We start from the raw sequence: 23,434 nt of genomic DNA, 5'->3' as shown, positions 1-23,434 counted from the left end.
CTATGGAATACGAGTAATACATGTATAGCGATTTTTTTTTCCTTTTTTCCGTGTTCTAAATTAAAATACGTAACTGACGATAACAAGCAAAGTTTGTGGGTTATATCATTAATATTTGCTACTATTATCCTTTCATGACTAGAATAAAAAAACACTATGGTCACTACCTTACACATATCCATAAGCATCCTGATATATATTTTCTTAGCGATTAGCGGCACTAGCGATAGCAGTAACGTTTTAATATCTATGAAGCATCTTAGTATTTAAAAATTTTAGAATAAAAATAAATATTCAACAGAAAGTCGAAGACACTGACTCATCATAGGCCTTCCTTTTGAACGGGCCGGACACCATAGTCCATAATATCTCTTACTACGCTATCATAAGAAACAATTTATTCCACTAAATTGCCAATATTACACGATTTTATTTCCGAATAAGATTTTTTCCTTGGTGAACTATGCACTTGACTAATGATAATTATAAACAGTACTTTGCACAATGAATACATTTTAACCTTTAAACACGTCCTTACTTTGAGTTGTAAATAATACTCTATCCGTAGGTCAAGAATTCTCAATTGATCAAATCGCTTAACAATAGGTTAATTGAAGATAATATATATTTACGTAGAAATTTCGATTGTTCGGTGTACTCGTGATGGAACCGGTTCTCTTTATAAGAAGATTATGGCTTTGTGTTAATTTGTATATTTTGCGTTAATTAATTCCAAAACGAATTGCTCAATTAGACTGTTAAAACAGTGTGAGCTGTTTATTTAACAAGATCCATATTCAAAATATTATTACTTAAATTGATGTTTCTCTACGAAGATACATTAAAGTGTAGTTCATATAAAGATTAACTTGTTATAGAATAATAATTGATAATTTATAAATTTAAAAACTGTTTGTTGTTCTAATTTATTGATATAATTATAATGTAGTTGATACAGTCTTTTACTTACATAAGGTATTTGCATTGAACATTATATGCACTTTTTACTTTATGTTAGACTTTAAATATATATTACAACAATATTTTCTTTGAATTATATTTAAAAGTAAAGTGATACGTAGCATGTGTTGATAGACGCAGCGTAGGAGAATGATGGGCCCACAATATTTACTACCAAATTCTAACCAAGCTAATATTACATCTTACCTTTGATTATAAAGTAAATTATAAACTGAATTCTAATTTAATCGAACCATTTACTGGTATTATACCAATTGCCACTTAATCTAATTAATCTATCGCATGGTAATGTGATCGTGATTATTTAACTGCATTTTAAATCCATCCTATTACATAATGTCGGTAAAGGGAGGATTCTGGACCAGTCTAACCAGTGACTGGCCGGTTCGAAGGCCCTGATGGGTGATTTTTTTAGAAGGCTCGTTCTTGGCCTGCAAGGCATTAATAGCTAAGCTCCATTTATTCGGCTCTGTTAAAAACTAGAGGCTGATGTCGAGATGTTGCGTTAAGAAACACTAAGAAAATTTATGGTATGACGTCACTACGTACGTATTGAATCAAAGTAGGTGACGCAACGAATTTGAAAAGTAGTTTTGAAGTTAATTTTATAATGTAATGATATCAAATCTTACAATTTCAATATTTGTTTATCTCGCCAACACTCCACTGCTCTACATATAAAACGATCGAGGCCATTGCCATTGGAAATTAAAATCAATGCGTAAACGATGTCATATGAACGGCAATAACAATAAAAACTCCATTTGCTCGTACAATGGTTCGTAGTTAACATTAATTCAAGCATTCAATGGAAGAATCGCGTATATCCGTTGCGATTGTGCGCTGTATCATAAATAAGCAAGCGGTATTCAGTATTATTGTACTGAAAAACAATTTTTACAGCTAAAAAAGGAACGGTGATTTATCTTAGCTTCAGGTTGCATGCGCCAAGTTTTAACAAGAAATATTAACTATTTCTAATGTATATATTTCAAATTACAATAATACTAGAAACCGATTGCTATACAAATCTAATTATGTTCTGTTTACCTTTTTGTCTCACATATCATACATTTTAGACATTTCTTCCAGGTTTAAATCGTAACCTTCTTCGCTATGAGTTTGGAATACACAATCAAACAAACATTAAGCTGTAATAAGTTAAGGCATTCAAGGGTATTTACCCCATTAGTGTTAAACCTGAATAAGTTTATCGTTGAGAATCAAATATGAATTCCGTATAGGGCTTCTAACGCTTTATGGTGTAAAACCTGAAAGTCCTAGGTGTGATTCGGGGTAGGAGAATTATTAGGAGGATCTTAATTTCAATAGTAACATTTAAAAAAACTAACGTATATTATACAGACTACGGCTAATGAATGGTTAGTAATAAAAAATAACAGACGCGAATAAATCATAATTAGTCTTAGTTTCGAGTGATTAGTTTCGCTCCGCATTCAAGGACACATTCTGAGTTAAAAATAGTTTCTAAATATTACTGTGCCTTTTGATTTCTTAAATTAGATTTAAACATTACATAGACACTTATTTCATGTTTAAATGTATATCCTTCATTCGGGGTAAATAAAACTAGATGAACTTAAAAGAAATTGAAATCGCAATAGTAATAAAATCATGGTATCGTTTTCACTATTAAGTTATATATTTTTACCGCAATATTGACGAAATATAAAACACAATTTATCATCATCTGGAGAGCATAGACATATCGATCGTAGGTTAAAACACCCGCAATTTGCTCGCAAATACATGCTATTTTGTCTTACGTGCCACGAATTTTGAAAATCTTAATCGAAAAACGGATCAATTCTTGGAAATGCTACTTTGAAATGTATCTGTATCTATATGTGTACTATATCGTCTAGAAATATGAATAATATTTTAGAGCCAATAACATTGGATGTTAAGTGATCAAACCAGATGGCAGGTACATTCCTGTATCTGTTTTGAATATAAATTTCACCCATATGACGAATGAAAAATACACCTGCACTATGTGTTTTCAACTTTACCAGAAAATAACTGTTTAGTATTAACACTTTCTTCTTTAGTCGCGTTCTTCATGTCATAGTGGCATGATCTGCCTCTATTTCAAACTGATTCACTTGACAAATCGTCATCGAAACACTCATCTTTTTTTTTTTAAAGACTGTGTTACTTAAGAAGAATAATGTATCGCCGATATATATATTGGCATCAAAAAAATAAGGGGTGTTTAAGACATATGATTTTAAAAAAATGTATAGAATTCTTACTTTTCATAATATAATTAAGTCTTCTTTCAGAAAAATATCCTACAATATGACAACCTGTATATTACCAAATTCTTGTTAATTGTAATGAGTCCGTTTTTATTTCTTTTCTTGCTTTGTGTTTAACGGTAATAATAATGAATAACTGAATTTTAATAACGCAGACCCATTTTAGTCAGTACAACTTAAATAAATATATAAATGCTAAATATAAATGCAAATTTACATTTAGGTTGAACCACTTTTGTGTTTTGTGGGTGGTGCTTGTGGTCACCTCCTTGCGATATTTCTGTAACTGTCATGTCATTTTTTATAAAAATAACCGCGAATACAAACCATTTTGTATGTAAACACATAAATTGTTTACCTTTTCTCATACGTGTCTGACTTTTATATCAATTTATTCTCATTATGTCAGTCGTAGTTTCCATTTCGGTTAGAAACGACGCGTATTTATTATTGTAATCGAAAAAGTGCAACGCGCTGACGCAGCGCTGCGGTCGCGCTACGATGAATCGTTGACCTAATTGTTACTGTGTAATGAATTAAGGCAAGGTTTTGATTTTATAATTTTAATTATTTTAAATTTATCATGGCATCTCCAATTGTCAGTGAAATTAAAACCCACTTATTAATAGCTGAATTGAAAAAGGAAAGAGCCCGATGCTCAGACCTGGAAACTATTGTCCATGAACTAAAGGAACGGATAGCTCAGCTCGAGCAAAATCAACCCTTAACACAAAGGGATGCGGCAGCCGCTGAACCTATCCAGTATGAGACGGACGAAGAAGAACTGGCTAAAGAAACGGAATGGGTGCGACAAAAAAGCAGAAAGAAAAGGAAACTAAACACCTCCCCTTCCCCCATGAAAGAAGTTACTTGTTGTGAAGTAGCCAAACAAAAGTCCAAAAAGGAACCCCTTCCACCCCCGATTATCGTCGAAAATGTGATTGAATACCAATCATTTTACGACACTTTAATGAAAAAAGAATTAAATAAAGACTCCTTTACAGTAAAAATGCTCAGAAATGGATCGGTGAAGATCAATACCAATAGCGAAGCTACCTATAGATGTATCACAAAACATCTAAAAGAAGAAGAAGCCTCGTGGTTCTCTTACGAAAACAAGCAGAACAGACCAATAAGAGTTATGGCAAAAAATCTGCATGCTTCTTGCAAGCCTGATAGGATAGTTGAAGACCTCATCCTCCAAGGATTTAAAATTTTAGACGCAGCCGTTAAATATAGCTGGAAAAACAAGGAACCGCTGAACATGTTCATTCTCTCTTTCCATCATGAGGAAAACATAAAGAACATTTATCAAATCAAATCGATACTTGGCTGCAAAATTGATGTACAGCCACTGAAATCACCAAAATTGATTCCTCAATGCAAGAGGTGTCAGGCATATGGGCACACACAGAAATACTGCTCCAAGGAGCCGAGGTGTGTAAAATGTACTGCAAAGCACCTCACAGTAGACTGTAACAAGCCTCGAGACGCGAAACCGAAGTGCGTTCACTGTGGTGAGTCACATCCAGCTAACTATAGAGGCTGTGTAGTTGCAAAAGAACTGCAAAAAATGAGAAACGTCTTAAAATCAAAATCAAATACAGAACCGGTCAAATCTGTAAAACCAGAAAAACTAGTTTCCAAGACTGTTTCTTTTGCTCAGGTCACTAAAGGACCAAAGGCTAAATCCTCAACACAACAACATGAGAAAGCTAACACAGGCATAGATGAAAAGATTAACACCATACTTTCATTATTGACATCTTTTGATGAAAGACTTAAAAAACTAGAAAGCGGCACCATAATAGCAGCTTCTAAACGTCTGAAGCAATGATGTCTTTAAAAATAATGGCATGGAATGCTAATGGGTTATTAAAACACCAAAGAGAACTTCATATTATTCTTAAACATGAAAACATTGACATCTGCTTGGTATCGGAAACACATTTTACCAGGGAGTCATACATTCAACTTAAAGGATATCAAGCCTACCATGCCCTTCATCCCAGTAATAAATCCAGTGGGGGAAGTACAGTTATAATAAAGGACAGTTTAAAACACCATGAGACATTTAAATATGAAAAAGAGCATATTCAAGCTGTGGCTGTAAGCGTAGCAATGAAACAGTGTCCATTAACAATTTCATCTATCTACTGCCCACCTAGACATGCACTTAAGTATGATCAGTACAAAAGCCTACTAGAAAGTCTTGGAAATAGATTTGTGTTGGGAGGCGATTTCAATGCAAAACATACCTACTGGGGATCAAGATTAATATCGACTAAAGGAAAAGAACTGTTCAATGCTATGAAAGATTTGAGATGTGATACTATTTCGACAGGAAAGCCTACCTACTGGCCAACAGACAAGAATAAAATACCAGATCTTATAGATTTCTTCATATTTAGAGAAGTATCACCAAATGTTCTCCAAATAGAGGAAGCCAATGATATGAACTCAGATCACTCACCAATCTTACTCACAATTGGCGAAGACCCTATAAAGCGAAAACAGAATCCATCTCTCGTAAACCCGCATACGGACTGGGACAGCTTCAAAATTTATCTTGAGAATATGATAGACCTAAGAGTACCTTTAAAGACTGAGGAACAATTAGAATTTGAAGTAAATAAATTTACAAAGAACATCCAACAAGCTGCTTGGAGCAATACTCCTAAATTTAAGAAAAAGGTACAAAACAACTACTTTCCAAAAGAGATTATAAATCTCATACAGACAAAACGAGCTCAAAGAAAAAGGTGGCATTCCACAAGATGTCCTGAAGACAAAAAACATCTGAATAATCTTACTAAACAACTAAGGAGAGAGATAAAAATATATAAAGATACCTCAATAAATAAATACCTAAGCCAATTAACATCTGATGGTTCCACCAACTACTCCATCTGGAAAGCGATAAGAAATATCAAAAAACCTACAACACATATTCCTCCCTTACGAGAGTCTAATGGGAATTGGGCTGCAAGTAACATACAAAAAGTTAGGAGGTTTGCTGATCACCTAGAAAATATATTTCAAATCGATGAAGAAGATTCACTTGACTTCGAAGAAACATCGTTAGAAGAGTTAAACATCCGTCTAGTCACACCGAAAGAAGTTATAAGAGAAATTAAATGTTTAACTAAGAAAAAGGCGCCAGGTTTTGATTTAATTACGGGTGAGATACTACAGCATCTCCCCCGTAAAGCCGTAGTTAAAATGACAACCTTAATTAATGCCACATTTCGACTTCAATATGTTCCCAGTATGTGGAAAGTTGCGGAAGTTATAATGATTCCCAAGCCAGGAAAACCACCACACGAAGTAACATCTTACCGGCCAATCTCACTGTTACCTGTTATAGCAAAACTATTTGAGAAACTCTTTCTCAAACGTCTTAACCCCATTATTGCCAAAAAGCAGCTCATACCGGATTACCAATTCGGTTTCAGAGATAAACATTCTACCATAGAGCAGGTCCATAGAATTACAAATAATATTGAAATAGCACTAGAAGAACAAAAAGTCTGCTCCACGGTCTTTCTGGATGTAGCTCAGGCTTTTGACAAAGTGTGGCACCGAGGACTTGTTTACAAATTGAAGAAACTACTGCCTCGTCAATTTTCAAATATCCTCGAGTCATATTTAACACAAAGAACGTTTAGGGTACGACAAGAAGATGATTATTCAGAACTGAAACAAATAAAAGCTGGGGTGCCGCAAGGGAGTGTATTAGGTCCGGTCCTGTACCTCTTATACACGTGCGATATCCCTGAACTAGAAGATAACATAATCGCGACCTTTGCCGATGATACTGCTATCATGTCTACGGCAGCTACTGAAAAGGAAGCGGTAGTAAAACTACAAAGAGCTATAAATATTGTTGGCTTGTGGACCAAGAAGTGGCGGATAAGACTAAATCAGTCGAAATCAGTTCACATTAACTTTTCCAACAAGACATCAAATTACCTGCCAGTATACATTGATAACGACAAAGTGCCGTTCGAAAATTCAGCTAAGTACCTAGGTATGACGCTGGACACTAAACTACGATGGAAGGTCCATGTTAAAAAGAAGCGCGAAGAGTTGGATCTCCGTTACACTAAATTGTACTGGTTGCTCGGAAGGCATTCCACCTTATCAGTACAAAATAAATTATTGATATACAAACAAGTCCTGACACCTGTATGGACTTATGGTTGCCAGCTGTGGGGCTGCACCAGTAATAGTAACATCCAAGTGATCCAACGTTTCCAAAACAAAGTGCTCAGGGGAATAGTCAATGCTCCCTGGTACATTCGCAATTACGACCTCCACCGGGACCTTAATGTTGAGGACGTCGCTACAGTAATAAAAAAGACTGCTGGAGCACACGAACATAGGCTCCACCATCACGTGAATGTCGAGGCTATCCAACTCCTTGACACCACGGACTTAGTGAGAAGACTGAAAAGGACAAAACCATTTGAACTAGTGATTTAGTGATAATGTACGTAAATATCAAGTGCTAAAGAGTGTCTGCAACATAGAACACAAGAACAGAGTGTCTTCTTCCCTTTAATAGAGACTGTAAGTAGTGTTATTGGACACTCACTTATATAATAATCCTTTTTAGTAAATTAGGTTAGACTTAAATTACTTATTAGTCTTAAGTTAGGCTAGATCGTAATGTTCCATGATGTCTCAGTGAAGACACATGTATATAGAAAAAAAAAAAAAAAAAAAAAAATTTATTCTCATTATGCCTATAACGCATTGACATTACTAATATATTACAACTAGTTATAATACTATTTGACCTTTTATGTAAGCATAACGGGTTCGAAATTGAGTGACTAGAGATAAGAAGAGATAATAGCCACACTCATTACACATTTGTCATAGTTAATACAAGTGATCTCAATAACAAACGCGCAACAATGACGAATAAATATAAAATTTACATAATAATAATTGTTTATTGTACTTCTGTTTGTTCTTATTTAATACATAATGACAATTGTGATTTGGACGACGCATTAGTTAAAGAAATTGCAAGTTATAAAAATATTACAGACAAAATTATCAAGGACATTAAGAATGAATTTGGATCAAGAATGTATAATTCGTAAGTTTTTTGACTATAGATAAGTGTTACAACAAACAAATAAAGTGTTGTGTTCATTGGAACAGGTTTTCAGAATTTATTGACAAATACGGAGCACGACTATCCGGTAGTAAGGTTTTGGAAGATTCAATAGATCACATGGTTAACATTACTATTGGGTCCGGACTTAACGATGTTACTACCGAAGAAGTAGAGGTAAAATACAGGACTATCTTGGAAATCAGAAATATTCTTAATAGCAACCTTATAACGTTACTTTGCAGGTACCACACTGGGTGCGAGGTATTGAGACCTTAGAGATGCTACAACCTCGTTACAAAAAACTTGCAATCATCGGCCTAGGTCCATCAATTTCTACACCAAGTAAAGGCATTACAGCTGAATTACTGGTAGTCAAAACATTCAAAGAACTGGATAGTTTAAATGAAGAAGACGTTCAAGGCAAAATCATTTTGTTTGATGAGCACTATACTTCATATGGGGAAACCGTTATTTACAGGGTACAAGCTGCATCAAAAGCCGCCCGTAAGGGTGCGGTTGCTTCCCTCATACGAAGCGTCACTCCATATTCCTTATACACCACCCACACTGGTTCCCAACATTATGACAATGATGTCCCCAGAATACCAACAGCAGCTATAACGGTGGAGGATTCGCACTTACTTAGAAGATTATTCATTAGTAAGAATAAGATTGTTTTAAAGTTAAAGATGGAAAGTACATATGATACGCAAAAGTCTCGAAATACGATCATAGATTTGAAAGGGGCTGTAGATCCTGATAAGTATGTTATAGTTTCTGGACATATAGATAGCTGGGATGTCGGGCAGGGTGCAATGGACGATGGTGGTGGTATGATGATAAGTTGGTTTGCTCCGGTCATACTAAACCACTTTCAACTTCGTCCCAAAAGAACTGTTCGTGCTATTTTATGGACTGCTGAGGAGCCGGGTTTAGTAGGTGCTGCCCAATATTTAAAACGTCATATTAAAGAACTGGATAAAATAAATTTTATTATGGAATCTGATGAAGGAACATTTGAGCCATTAGGTTTAGAAGTAGGTGGGTCAAAAGATGCGGTGTGCATAATTGCTGAGATATTGAAGTTATTTACACCAATCGATAAGTTGAAGGTATCTAAAAATCCTGGTTCCGATATAGTACTGTTTATCAATAAAGGTATACCTGGTGCGTCGTTGATGAATAAAAATGATAAATATTTTCGCTATCATCATTCAGAAGCCGATACAATGGATGTGGAGAATATTGATGATGTCGTTAACTGTGCTGCATTTTGGGCTGCTGTATCTTATGTTATTGCTGATATATCCGTTGATATACCTCGCCATTGATTACTTAGTAATAACATACGAGTAAAATTTTATTACTTTAGGGAAACTAGTTAATATAGTCTACCAAGAATTCTTAAGAAGATTTAATTTAAAAAAAACATGAGAAGTATTTGCTCTTTATTATTCTATATTAAAAGAAAAACACTTTCATACTATACTTTTACACTAAAACACTACAAACTATTGGAAAAGCTCTAAATCACAAGTTTAAAGTTAGGAAAATAATGATAGCGCTGTCTGAAACAATGCAAAGTTTGGATGCAAAAGTATTCTTGGCCCGGAATTGCACGTTCTACGAAAAATGTATTACAAAAGCTTTCAAGTTTCCAATTGATTCGGAATATGTTGCAGAGCGCAGAAACGATGACTTTGAAATATCTTTGATTCGTGTTTTCAATATTAAATTTAATACTTATACGGAGTTTTAACTAAAACGATTTGAAATGGCATTATGTACTATTTATATTTATATTTTATAATACCAATATAAACATCAAAAAAATTAAATTTGAACATGTAGCATAGCAAAGATGGTGTCGGCCGAGATAAAAAGCCGGCGTAAAAAACTCACGGTACTCTTTTAAAAAAGCAAATCACAAACAAATATTTCCTGTTTATAAAACATATAAGAATAGATTAATTGAGTGAAACATTGTTATTCATTTAAATAATGTAATAATGTAGTGTAATGTGATAAGAAACTACCATGTAAAACTACTACTTTTAATTATGTAAGACAAATTTGAACGTGGCATATGGCAGAATTTGCGTTTATATAATAAGTTGAAATTGTAACCATATAATAGTATTGTTACATATTCTTGAAACTTATAATAATTATTAGATTATTGAAGTTATACTTCTTTTAGCGCGATCGTCATGATGACGTGAATGATGAGAGCGAATTTTTACGAATTCAACATCGTAAAGTTCGTTCTAGGTGGCATGAAAATCGATAACTATGTTCAAGTTTTATCCTAGTATTTTTATATTTAGAACACGTGTAACAGTACAATTGAACAGTATGAATAAATCAATATTATTTTGGTGTTTTTATTAAATCAATTTTATATACGACGGTGATAGTATTTACTCATAATTTATTTGTATATATCGTGTGTATTTGTTTTGACTGCATTTAGATTTGAGGTTTATTGTCGGTATGTATAATTTATTTATTATGATTTATCGTCAATGATTACTGTTATTTTTAATTGTTTAATATATTTTTGTTATTTTTTCCATACGCCAAAGAAGTATAACTTCTAACGCGTGTACATAAGTACACACACTCTTTTTTTATACATGAACCCATAATCAGAATCTACTGCATAGCAATTATTTCAAATATAGGGCTTATATTACCAAGCTGTATCGATTCAACAAATTAACGCTAGTTTGCGTGCCAAAGCAACAATTGAAGTATTAATACCTCCAAAGGCTCAATTATGGAACAAATACTATTACCTCATAACACGTGCAATGCTAAAGTAGAGGTAGACTAAAAAATAATTTTTCATTTGTCAAGTAAAAAGATATTTAATAATCTACTTTTAGCTTTTAGAAGAAATCTCCTTATTCAATATTAAAAGCTCTTCACCTTGTTAAGTGCTACTAACTTTTGTAAATCATATTATAAAAGCCAAATTTTTCAAAGAGATTTTTTTCAAATATTAAATTACATGTGGGACGGATACACAGAATATGATCTTGATTTACGAACGATACTCAAATAACTATAAGCTTTGTTATAAATCAAACGGGATCAATACATCGATTTATTCGTTGTTCGTCAGTTTATCATGCAATAAGAATATTAATCGAAATGATTCGCCTTTTACTAACAACAAGCAACAACAACAATCAATTGTTTTTTATCTGTAGACCTAGTTAAACTAAGTACCAGTGGTTCTCTGGTGTCAAATTGTGTATTCTCGGCGTGCTAACCATGGGTCAATTTAGTAAGAGTTGCTACCTTATGCATAAAGAATATTAATCGAAAATGGTTTACCTTGGTATTAACCAAGCAGCAACAACAATAATCAATTGTTTGTTATGTCTAGACCTAGTTATACTAAGTACCAATATTTCCCTCAAATGGTGTATTTGCGGCGTACTTACCATGGGTCAATTTAGTATAAGTTGCTACCTTATGCATAAAGAATATTAATCGAAAATGGTTTACCTTGGTATAAACAACAACCATCAATTGTTTGTACCAATTCTAGGTTCCCAAGTGTTAAATTGTGCAATTGGGCGTATTATAAACCGTGGGACACTTTATTGTAATTTACTTAGAATTTTGATGTAATGTAGACATGTAAGAACCATAACGTGCTTACGACATTTCATAATTAAATTAAAAGTTTAATTTTTTATTAAATAAATTTGTAGAACTTCTTTATTTGTTAGATGTCCGGCGGCGAAAATTTTTAAAGTAAAATATGTTTGTTTACAGGTCATGGGTGAAAAATGTTATGATAATCGTGGGACTACAGCACTTCCGGCCACAGCTAAACGAATATTATGAAATAGAAATAAGAATTTAATTGAGCATACAGATATCGAAACAGAATGAGATTATATAAAGGCTTTTGTTATGAAATGAAAGCTTCATTAGATTATGATCTCTTATATCTTACATATATCTTACACCATTAAGCACATTCCAAAAAGGGTGTGTATTGGGTCACTACGGTATCATCAACAACTTTCGGATATCCAAAATACTATCTGAAAGCTGTTTGTAGCATGGTGACGTCTTAAGAAAAATAATTCTTAAATAAATATGATGGTATAAAAAATCTCCATTATACATTTGTAACGTATTGTAAAAGATATGCACTAGTAAACGCCTTAAATAGAAGACAAGCAAAGCTTCCTTAATTCAAATGCGCAAAATATTTCATATAAGTTAGTTAGTATTAAAAGTCTTCATATAATAATGTCATTTTAGAAATATTAAAGGCAAATGACATGGATGAGTCGCGTAACGATGCAGAACTAACGACATCTGGCGTATGAGTTTTGACATAGTATAATATAACCAGTCACTCTTCAGTGAATTAAATTCTTGTATTCGCAATAGTATCTGTTAATATAACTGCTTGCAGAAAAGTCCAACAGCACTCAAAAACAAGAATGGCTCCAACGCATCATCGAAAATGTCCATGGATCCCTTTTATCGAATACTGATTATTCTGTGGTACCGAAATACAATCTTGTGCCCGAACCTTTTTATATTTTTTTCCGAATATTTTTTTCGGCATACTTATTTAAATTTACCTACTGTACGAAATATACTGTATAACTGATAGTATGAAATATGAATGATACTCATCGAGTTCAAAGCGAAAGGGTTAAATCGTAGATACGGCTCATAAAGTTTCAATAACGACAATTTGGAAACCGGTCCTTCTGGCAATATGATTTTAAATTGTTTCAGGCTCATTTAATATTCGACGAACTCCAAGGTCAGACTTAAGAAATCAGTTTCGTACATACACTGTCATCTTTAAAGATTTTAAATATTTAGTATACGCTAAGTATTTAAAACGGTTCAAAATTTAAACAAATAAAGTTAAATATACAATGGTAAACAAAATAAAAAAATGTTTGATCTTCGCAGGACTTTATTACACAAGCTGTATTGATTCCAGTATACCTAATAGTATAATAATATCAATGATCTTTGACTACTTTATTTTCTACAGTAATAAATATAACACCTCGTTATAACACGTACGTTAATCACTAAGCCACGGAGACTGAATGTTTGGGCTTACATAAATATAGGCTATAAACAGTAAGGTCGAACATGTAAGAGTATAAATAAATTTAAAAAGAACCTTTAAGATGAAGTTTTTTCTTTAATTATTTGATCAGATAATTAAAAAATAAAGAACAATAAAGTATAAAACAAAGCACATTTTATCAAGACCATTGCACTGAAATCAAATTAAAAAAATCGTTGTATTTTCTTCTTTAATATCTTTGTTTTATCTATGTCAATAAATCCTAGAGCAAAACAGGAAAGTTTAAATCTGCACAACAAAAGGCTTCAGGCGCCACACCACATCAAAACCCGAGTCAGTTTCTCGAGGGAATAGTTGAATGCTTCCATGAAAACTGTATGAAATAAAACTTAACAAGTTTGAAGTTATTAACTTTATTTCAGATCTTTCTTTATTTATTTATTTCATTAAAGTATACAGCTACTCATTAAACAATATTCAAACAATTATATTATACTCAAAAGCCAAAAACGGAATACACATTCAAACATAGCCATACAGCACAGTTTTACCTATTAATAAAAAAAATATAACAAAGCACAAATTCATACTAAATTCTAAATTCTAAATTCTGAGATTCATTGATAATTACAATAAATATTTAATATAAAAGAAGAATAACAAACCCATTATTAATAAAGTCTGTCTGAGGGCCTGTTTCACAATTTACTTAATTACGGATATGGTACCAAATAGCTATGCAACACATAAATTATTCGAAAGATAAAAGTTCCGAATGAGATATTTTGCGTTTCATGACGAACAGCGCTATCTGACAGTCGTGAAACGCAAAAATACTGTTTATCCTACCAATAAGTAATAAATAGCTTATTAATTGGAACTTATCGGGACTTACTAACTAACTACTAACTTAGTAATTCGCGACAGCGGACAGTAATAGTCATTTAATGGCATTTTCTATATCAAGTATCTTGAGATCAACAGCCTCAATTAAAATTTACGATAAGGTGAGAATGGAGTGGAAGTTTGTAGATGAACAAAAAATCAATAAACTAGCATTAAACAAGTTTCCATACATAGCATACTCACGATGTTTTATATTTTTACTACACAAACTCTAAAGGAAAAAAACGCGAATGAAATTCTTTAATACTTAATAAAAAACACAGGATTTTTTTATTTCACAAATCAAGTCAAGGTATAATCTGTTATTATAACTTTTATGTTATGCTGTGATTAGCGGTATGAAATGTCATGAAACTCTGAATCTTTGACATTTCTATGTTCGCTCTTAGCACTCAATAAAGTTTACGCACAGCTAGTTAAAATTATGACCTCAGTAGAAGAACAAATAAGTAAGTATGTTTAAATGTATCTCACAAACCCACTACCTATTTGCTAACTATTCTACAGGTTTAATTATCTAATGTAAAAACTATTCAATTAACCAATTACCAAACCACACATTTCCTGTCAGATTCACATGAAACATTATGAAATTTACGTAAAGCTAAGATCCCTTACAATATCACTAAAAGGTTTCCGCTATATCTAAATTTCAATTTCACAAAGCCATTGCGAAACCGGATATGAATTTCACAACCATATCTATTCAAATTAGACGAGTATTGAAACTTAGTGGGATGCTTGAAGAAACCCGATAATATTCATACTAAATTCAGCTTAAATTTCCAGAACGTGTCGCTTCTGCAGAAGTGGCCAGTCTAGGTTGGAATGCTTAAATATAGGAATTTCTGAGTATCGTATGATTGCATCTTTTTCTAGACTTATAATATATATTATAATTTATAGTAATGAAACTACAGATAAATGATAAACATTTGCCTTTATCGCATATACATTACTAACGGTTAGTCCATTTCTCTGGATTTAGAAAGATTACCTCCAAATGTCCAACTAATTAGTGGAGTAAATCCCTTACATTTTCCCGACAAAGAACGTCATTAATCTTAGCGGACGATCTCTGACTATATGTATTAGTACTATCTATTTATTTCTTCAGTTTACATTGAGTTTGCTCGCAGTTATTTGCATTTAATATCTGTCGTGCAATAGATTTCCCATTCTAAATGTAAATGAGCGTGTGAATCTCATCCTTGAGGTCGTAGATTCGAACCCCGGCTGTGGCCCAAAAGACTGTCTAACAGTGCAATGAGCACTCGATCGTATGGTGAAGGAGTACGTGGCATGTCCCAAAAGATTCGAAGGCTGATCGCCTACCTGCCTATTGATAAAACCAATGATCTTGAAACAGATACAGAAAATTCAGAAAGTGGTTGTACCGGTGTTCTTTTCTAAAATGAAAATGACATTTTAAGAACAAAGTACAAATGATGATAAGTTAATACTCAGTAGTAATGTAATTATACATATTTGCAAAATGGAAAATGTTACGAATTAAATCGAGTCTTGATTTAAACGTGAGAAGACTTACAATAAAAATGTGAGCCGTAACGGGACGCCTGGCAGATGTGAAACATCGACATTATTTTGTAAAAGTAATATGCAGAAAAGAATAGACTGTGATAGGAACCAGTTGAAAGAAAGAAAGAAGAAAGAAAGAAAGAACTTTATTAGACACAAAATACATTAATGTTTCTATAAAGTAGAGTGCACTGGCCCCCACACTAGGATTCCCTGTGTTGTGGGCAGCCAGTCTCTTCCTTTTACATCATTAATAATTAATTTTACTTAACAAATTTATATCTATACTAATTTTGTACAATAAGAATGTTTTCTGTATCAGTATAGGACAGCTTAACAAGATATTGTTTGAGTTTTTTAGTAAAAGTATGTAAAGGTAAATATGACATAATGATAAAATAAAATATTACGATTTTTTTCCAGATAACGATGACTATTTGTTGAATAAACATTATTTTCATTAAATATTTTTAATGTGAAATTTACTACTGCATTTAGACTGTATATCATATAGCGTGGCGACGCGTCGCCACGGCATGCGTCGCCACGCCAGAAATCGGGTTTACGTGCGGCTATAGATGTTTCACATCAAAACTTATCTACTATTATAAAGCTATTTAATGTAATAGGAAAATTATTTTCGAACCAATTCGACTTAGGGTCCTTCAAGAAAAGAGCGTACCAATTCTTAAAAGGCCGGCAAAGCACTCGCAACCCCTCTGGCATTGAGTGTCGGTGGGCGGTGGTACCACTTATCATCAGATGAGCCTCCTGCCCGTTTGCTCCTTGTTCTTTAAAAAATATTAACATAATATAATAATAGTTAAAGGGCCTTAACTTTATTGTCATATGACGTTCCCTGAAGAACGCTTCGACTTCGCTTGTGATCTTACTCCAAGTTTTGCCGGTTTCACCTTATTTACAATCTAAACATAGATGCCAGAATTTTATACCACCATCGGCTTATACAGGTAATTTTGAAAATTGCTAGTTATCATTTGTACACAAAATATTGCAATAAGATAAACAGAAATGATAGGTTTATTGTCTATTTTTACCATATTTAGAAACATATTATATCATAATACCCTTAATAAATAACATACCTATTAACCTTCGCAGAAATCAACATAATCGTTGATAGCACTATCTACTAAATACATTATATAGTCTGAGTGAATATTATGCTGTTATAATCTCTTGCCCATTCAATATGGATTATTGATAATGTCAAAAATATATTTTCACTTTGTTTATATGAATTTTATATAATGTAAATTAATTCATTATATCAAGTAAAGTAATTATTATTGATAAAAAAACATAACAAACACTAACATCACTAAAAAAATCACAAAATACTATTTTTAATGTAACCAACACTTATAGGCAAAAATGGCATACAATTACCTAGTTTTGGTTTTTATACCAAAACTAGTAGCCTGCTTCCAGCTGCCAATCTCCAGCCTAGAGTCGAAATTGGAACGGAAGAAATAAATTAAAGGCATTTAATATATGCACCGCACACAAACATGCTACATTGAATACTTAACAAATTTAACATATGTTCAAAGCGTCTTGGTTCAGAAATGTAAGTCTATGAAGTCATGTTTATTCTGCGCAGAGGAATGCCCGTGAATTAATTATTGAATAAATGCATACATTTTAAAATATATACACCAAACAAAGCGCCAATAATAAGTTATTACCTAGTAATGTGGTTATATTTTCAAGAGGGAAATATTTTTACAACATACAACAATGTGATAAAGAAATTAAATGTACAATAATTTTTTGGCAAAATCCTCCTCCATATCCCGGCATTCCTGTCTGCACTGCACTTTCTAACTTGTACCACCAACTATTTCCTTACATCTCAGCCGTTGTTAGATCTTAAATAGTATTTTTGTTCAATATATCTATAAAAAAGTACGAATTACATAGTAATAAAATGATGAAATATGAATAATATTTTTCGATCTTACCGACTAAATTGCTTTAGGACTTGGCACACATAATTAATAATTTTACTTATATACATAAATTAAGATTAAATTAATATTTAATTTAATTATTAATTAAATATTGTAATGTGTTTATATGTGAATTTAGATGCGAGTGCGAATAAAAACCTTTTAATATACGGTTATGACTCATATCAAAGATTTCGACTGAAAATAAATTGGCCTCGGAATTTTATCATTTACGAAGTAAATTGTGTGTGAGCGGTCGTGCAGTAGACTATAAAATATAAAATGCTATCTCTGCGAAGAGGGATAAATACAATTTACATTTTCAATGCAAGAAGCACAAGGTAATCAATTTTAATTTATCTTTAAGAGCAAAATATTATTAGATAGAATTATTAAGGTATTAGTTTAAAGACAAAAGTTGGGTTATTCTTTTGTTTTGAATACTAAAAACGAAAACATCATTATCGGTTAGAATTTCTTTTGTTTTAATATTTGTTCTAAGTGTTAAGGATTAATATTCAATTACTTTGTTAAAACGTGAGACACTTTAGTTCTTGTTTATTACTACTGTTGTCTATAATATACTTCAAAATTTAAATTTGGAATCGAATAAACCTAGATATGGATACCAAATAGTTTTAAGCCATTATTATTTGCTTATCAGGTTGTTAGGTGTGAGTTCGACTCTCGTCGATAAAAGAAACTATATCAAAACATGGCAAGAAATACCAGGTCCATCTTCATTACCTATCATAGGACAACTGCATCACTTTCTACCTGGTGGTACGTATATACTTAAATATCTGATTCGTTTGAACAGCATCGTCCTTCAACCAGGTCGTTTATTTATTTAAAACTTATCTATGATTTTATTAAAAGCCGGTATTTAAGGACGACTAGTCTTTTATTACCGTTCGTATTTAATTTATGTTTTATCCAGCGAATGTTTTTGTAAAAAAATCATAATTTGTTTTATTTTTTCGTGGTGTGCAAAAATAATAAATATTTGGTCTGTAATAAATATTTGGCCTTATATACATACATATATGTAGCCACTTTTCGGTATTTTTTAAATATGTTTCCATTCTGTGTCGAAGTCACGCCGTAGTTTTATTATTATCGTTGCATTTAAAAATAATATATGTTTGCTAAGAAACGAAATAACAGTACTAAAATAATTAATAAATAGGAAGTGGACTTTCTATTAACTGTTGTTTATATGTAATAATAACCAATTAAAACAACTAGTAATAAAATTTCTTGTAAAGTGTAGATAGTGTGTGGTAGTAGGTAACTTAAGAAATACAGTTTTTCAGGCTCCTTGTATAACGTGAAACATGCTTTATACGAAACACTGTATAAAAAGTACGGTCCAATAGTGAAAATGAAGATATTAGGTGTTCCATTTCTAATAATAAATCTATACGATCCTAGCGCTATAGAAAAGGTAATGTTTTCGCTTTCTACTGTAACTAAAAACTAATTTCTTAGGAAAGTGGTAGTTTGTAAGACAGATATAATATTAGAGCAACACAATTAACAAAATGCTTACATATTATGTCCTCTTTCCTTGTCGCACATTCGTCGATGTTTTATGAAACTATGAAGTTTTTTCAAAGTTTTGTTAGCTTTAGTATTTTCATGTTAATGTAGTAAGTATCTCCTGTTATCTGACCAATAAATTAATTTTTTGTATACGGGATTAACCATAATTCGCAGTAAGTCTCGACACTGACACACTTAAAAATACCTAAAGATGTATTAATAAGATTTTCGCTGTTATTGTTACAATAAAATCAAATCCTTTTTATAATGTTTGTATTTTAAGGCCCGTAAACAAATTACAAATCCTATTATAATTTTTAAAGATTCGTTATATAAATGCCAGATCTATTTTCCAGATTCTACGTGAGGAAGATATTCTTCCTGACCGACCAGCTTTTCAATCCCTACAATATTATAGAAAGAATTACCTTAAAAGTGATAATCCAAATTCTGAATCTGAGTCTACTGGCCTTATTACAGAGTAAATACACAATAATTAAGTAAAAATCTATTTTCAAATATGTATATAATAATATTTGTCTTTTATTCTAGAAAATACGGGCCAGAGGCTCATCTGATCGTTGCCGACTTTTTAAAAATTGTCCTTTTAATATACTTTAATTTCTTAAAGGAAATGATGAAGCTGCTTTCATACACAAAATTCACAAAATATTATACTTAAATGGCTATATAACAAAGTTTTGTTGGAAACAAATAAACTTAATAAGACTAAAACTTTGAAGCCCGTGGTTTCAAATTCAATAATAAAACATAATTAAATACCATAATATGTATTATTAACAATGTTTTAATAACTTTCTAGATATGGACAGAATTGGAAGAGTTTAAGATCTAAAGTCAATTCAATAATGCTGCAGCCTAAGGGCGTAAAAGTTTATAGTAAACCATTATATCAAGTAGCGGAAGATATGGTTTCCAGGTAACTCGTATTTTAATGATTAATATATATGGCGATGTGAACCGCCATAGAATTCACTTGCATAATGTAATGCATGCAGTCTTAATATCTAGGAACCCAAATTACCATTACATTGAATCCAACGAGCAGGTGGTGTTGATTTAATAATAATAGAGTGAAACTATTGTTTTTTTATTAAACATATTACAATTAGGGTTATCTCACTGCAACGAGGTAGGTTTTTGCCTATACAAACTTGCCATTGACATTTTGCTGTTGTTTTAGAATACAATTTCTACTTGATGAAAAACATATGGTCAATAATGTAAGGCATGAAATTACGATGTGGTCTTTAGAATCGGTAGCGGTAGTTTCTCTAGGACAACGATTGAACCTTTTCGACCCTAATTTACCCGAGGATTCCCCAGCACGAAAACTCACGAAGAATATACATGACGTTTTTTATTTAGCGGAAAACTTGGACTTGAAACCAAGTCTGTGGAGATACATCTCTACGCCGCTGTTTAAAAAGGCAATGAAGACCTATGCTGAACAATGGGAGTGAGTAAAGATACGCATTCTATTTGTTTGAGGATTAAAACTAACGGCCGAGGCCCTACAAATGATTGATTTCTTTATCGATGTGTTTGACATTCTACTAGAAATGCAATGGCTCCCCGCAGTAGTAAAACTGTTTTCAAAACTTACAGACTTAGCAAATATTTTGTGCAACAAAGTATGGAAAAGCTTAAAAAGGAAACAAATAGACCTGATGACGAAAAAAGTATTCTGGAGAAACTGGTGAACATTGATGAACGAACTGCCGTTCTTATGGCTGGTGATTCTCTATTTGCTGGAGTAGATACGGTAATAATAATTCGGATAGTTGAAATAATTGAGTCAAACAAGTTCTAGGCGTTTGTTTGTCAAAGTATGACAAAATTACTCTAATTTGTTGTGTGTGTAATTTTATAACAATGTGGTGGAAACAAACTGGACACAGTTTTTCTGTCCACCAGAACGTCGAGCAGACTTAAATAATTAACTCTATACTAAGGCCAATGATACACACATCATAACAATATAGTCATTAAATTCCATTTAAACGTATATACATTCAAGGTGAAACTATACTATTCAACGTTATGGTAGATTGTTCTCTGGAATAGGTCATTTTTCGTGCGAACAAAGTCGTAAGCAAGTAGATTGTTTGCATACAGATTGTTTCATAAAAGTTTTTCGTAGGATCACTTCGACCTATGATATAATGGGACATATTGGTATATACAGTACTTCCTAAACAAAGCTGTGATGTGGTAATTACATAATTTTACTTCATAATCATAATTTTATTTATTAATTTTTACCTCAGGCGGCAAACGTAGTGACTTCAATTTTGTACCTCTTAGCTCGAAATCCAGATAAACAGAAAAAGCTAAGAGAGGAGCTGTTATCGGAAAACCCAAAAGAAACTTACCTAAAAGCTTGCATAAAAGAAACATTAAGAATTATACCAGTAGTACCAGCGAATCTAAGAAAAGTTTCGAAAGATTATGATGTACTTGGATACAGGATACCTAAAGATGTAAGTAATAGTAAAAATCCAGTGTTACAGTCATATTTGAGTCTTGTCCTCAGATTTCATACGTTTCTTTGAAGATTTTTATTTTCTAGACAAGTAAGTGATCAGCTTTCTATGTCTTTCGGATTTTTGTTTGCGATATGCGTACTTCACAATACTTGCCTTCTCCTTAGAAGCAAGTGCTAAAAACACACAGAAATAACTAATACATATAATATATCACTTTATTGGTGTAGCCGTGAATTGAGCTGAGGTTCGTACGCCAATAAACCATTTAATTATCTTTGTATAATATTTTTATCTTTATTCTTACAGATTTTAAGATCTGTCTTGAAATGCATAATGTTATTTTTTTAATATTTTGAATGAATCGACCTCGAAATTAAAATATCAAATAGTACTTAAATAAAAAAATATTTTGTCCGGCCCCCGTTCAACTAAGGCCATGATTAATATAAAATACCAGGGGACAGATTCGCGAATATTGTTATCGTGTATTGATTAATAATGCGTGCTACGTACTGTTAAAATTAAAATCGTTTCCAGAGTTTTGTAATATTAAACCATGAAGTTCTCGGTAAGACTGAGCAACATTTCCCAAGACCGAACGAGTTTATTCCAGAAAGATGGATTGTTGATAAGACTGACCCCCTGTATTATGGAAATGCTCATCCATTTGTATATAATCCATTTGGTTTTGGAACTAGAAGTTGTATTGGTAAGTTTCATAATCCTAGTAAATAAGCAAATACATTGAAAATAATTTTACACGATGTCGTAGATATATGCGAAATTAGCGCATACGCTATATTAGATTAGCACTGTCATTTAAATTACACTTTTCCACATAATCTAAATTTTAAATGCCTTTTAAGCCTCAATGAAATTGTCTTAAACTTGTGTTTAATAATTCGACATTACGTATTTTAAAGCTGTATTATATTAAAAGATTATTTAAGAATAAGTTATAATTAATTAATAACGAAACAAATTAGACAACTGTGGATTAAATTTATTAATAAATTAAATATCGTATTTAGAAATAATTTAATAAGTTATTTTTTTACTTACCTAAAATCATTTTAATGGCGTTAGTATGTTTGACGGTTTCCTCCGCGTGGGGTGGGTATATGCACATAATCTGTTTACCACGTAAGCATTTTTTCGCCAGTAATCAAACTTACGAACTTTAGTATCTCTAGTAAAAAAAAATATTTTCAGGAAGAAGAATAGCCCAGTTACAACTGGAGTCATTTACATCACAAATGATAAAAAACTTCGAAGTGTCCTGGGATGGACCTCCAGCTGAAGTAGAAGTTGCCATAAGTATATACATTAAAGGGGACTTGCCATTTGTTTTTAAAAATGTTTACATGAATTAAATTTATTCTCTAAACAACAGTTTTATTTTAGATGATCACTATGAACCCCTTAAATGAACTTTACGTATTTTTTTTTAATTACGTTATTGAGGTAACAAATATTTTAAA

The 23,434-nt window shown here is 32.2% G+C and overlaps 2 protein-coding genes across 2 annotated transcripts; both read left to right on the top strand.

The window, feature by feature from the left end:
• Positions 1-8,151: 8,151 nt before the first annotated feature.
• Positions 8,152-9,834, top strand: LOC110994513 (carboxypeptidase Q). Its single transcript, XM_022261184.2, has 3 exons — positions 8,152-8,373; positions 8,439-8,568; positions 8,637-9,834. The coding sequence occupies exons 1-3, from the start codon at positions 8,186-8,188 to the stop codon at positions 9,723-9,725; spliced, it is 1,407 nt and encodes a 468-aa protein (XP_022116876.2). The 5' UTR covers positions 8,152-8,185; the 3' UTR covers positions 9,726-9,834.
• An 8,275-nt stretch (positions 9,835-18,109) lies between these two features.
• On the top strand, positions 18,110-23,341 carry LOC110994502 (cytochrome P450 CYP12A2). Its single transcript, XM_022261170.2, has 10 exons — positions 18,110-18,239; positions 18,563-18,681; positions 19,215-19,345; positions 19,800-19,924; positions 20,267-20,383; positions 20,648-20,923; positions 21,073-21,229; positions 21,735-21,947; positions 22,491-22,662; positions 23,166-23,341. Exons 1-10 carry the CDS (start codon positions 18,181-18,183, stop codon positions 23,324-23,326), a joined length of 1,530 nt encoding a protein of 509 aa, XP_022116862.2. The 5' UTR covers positions 18,110-18,180; the 3' UTR covers positions 23,327-23,341.
• The last annotated feature ends 93 nt before the right edge of the window (positions 23,342-23,434 follow it).

Source organism: Pieris rapae, chromosome 18 (assembly GCF_905147795.1).
Source record: "Pieris rapae chromosome 18, ilPieRapa1.1, whole genome shotgun sequence".
NCBI lineage: Eukaryota > Metazoa > Arthropoda > Insecta > Lepidoptera > Pieridae > Pieris > Pieris rapae.
This window is presented reverse-complemented; position numbering and strand designations above follow the sequence as displayed.

What these genes read in the sequence shown, in the direction of transcription:
- LOC110994513 (XM_022261184.2), top strand. Translation starts at nt 8,186, where the DNA reads ATGACGAATAAATATAAAATTTACATAATAATAATTGTTTATTGTACT. An exon ending in GGATCAAGAATGTATAATTC is followed by an intron (nt 8,374 to 8,438) that starts GTAAGTTTTTTG and finishes TCATTGGAACAG; the next exon opens with GTTTTCAGAATTTATTGACA. An exon ending in TTACTACCGAAGAAGTAGAG is followed by an intron (nt 8,569 to 8,636) that starts GTAAAATACAGG and finishes GTTACTTTGCAG; the next exon opens with GTACCACACTGGGTGCGAGG.
- LOC110994502 (XM_022261170.2), top strand. Translation starts at nt 18,181, where the DNA reads ATGCTATCTCTGCGAAGAGGGATAAATACAATTTACATTTTCAATGCA. An exon ending in GCATCACTTTCTACCTGGTG is followed by an intron (nt 18,682 to 19,214) that starts GTACGTATATAC and finishes ACAGTTTTTCAG; the next exon opens with GCTCCTTGTATAACGTGAAA. An exon ending in GATACAGGATACCTAAAGAT is followed by an intron (nt 21,948 to 22,490) that starts GTAAGTAATAGT and finishes AATCGTTTCCAG; the next exon opens with AGTTTTGTAATATTAAACCA.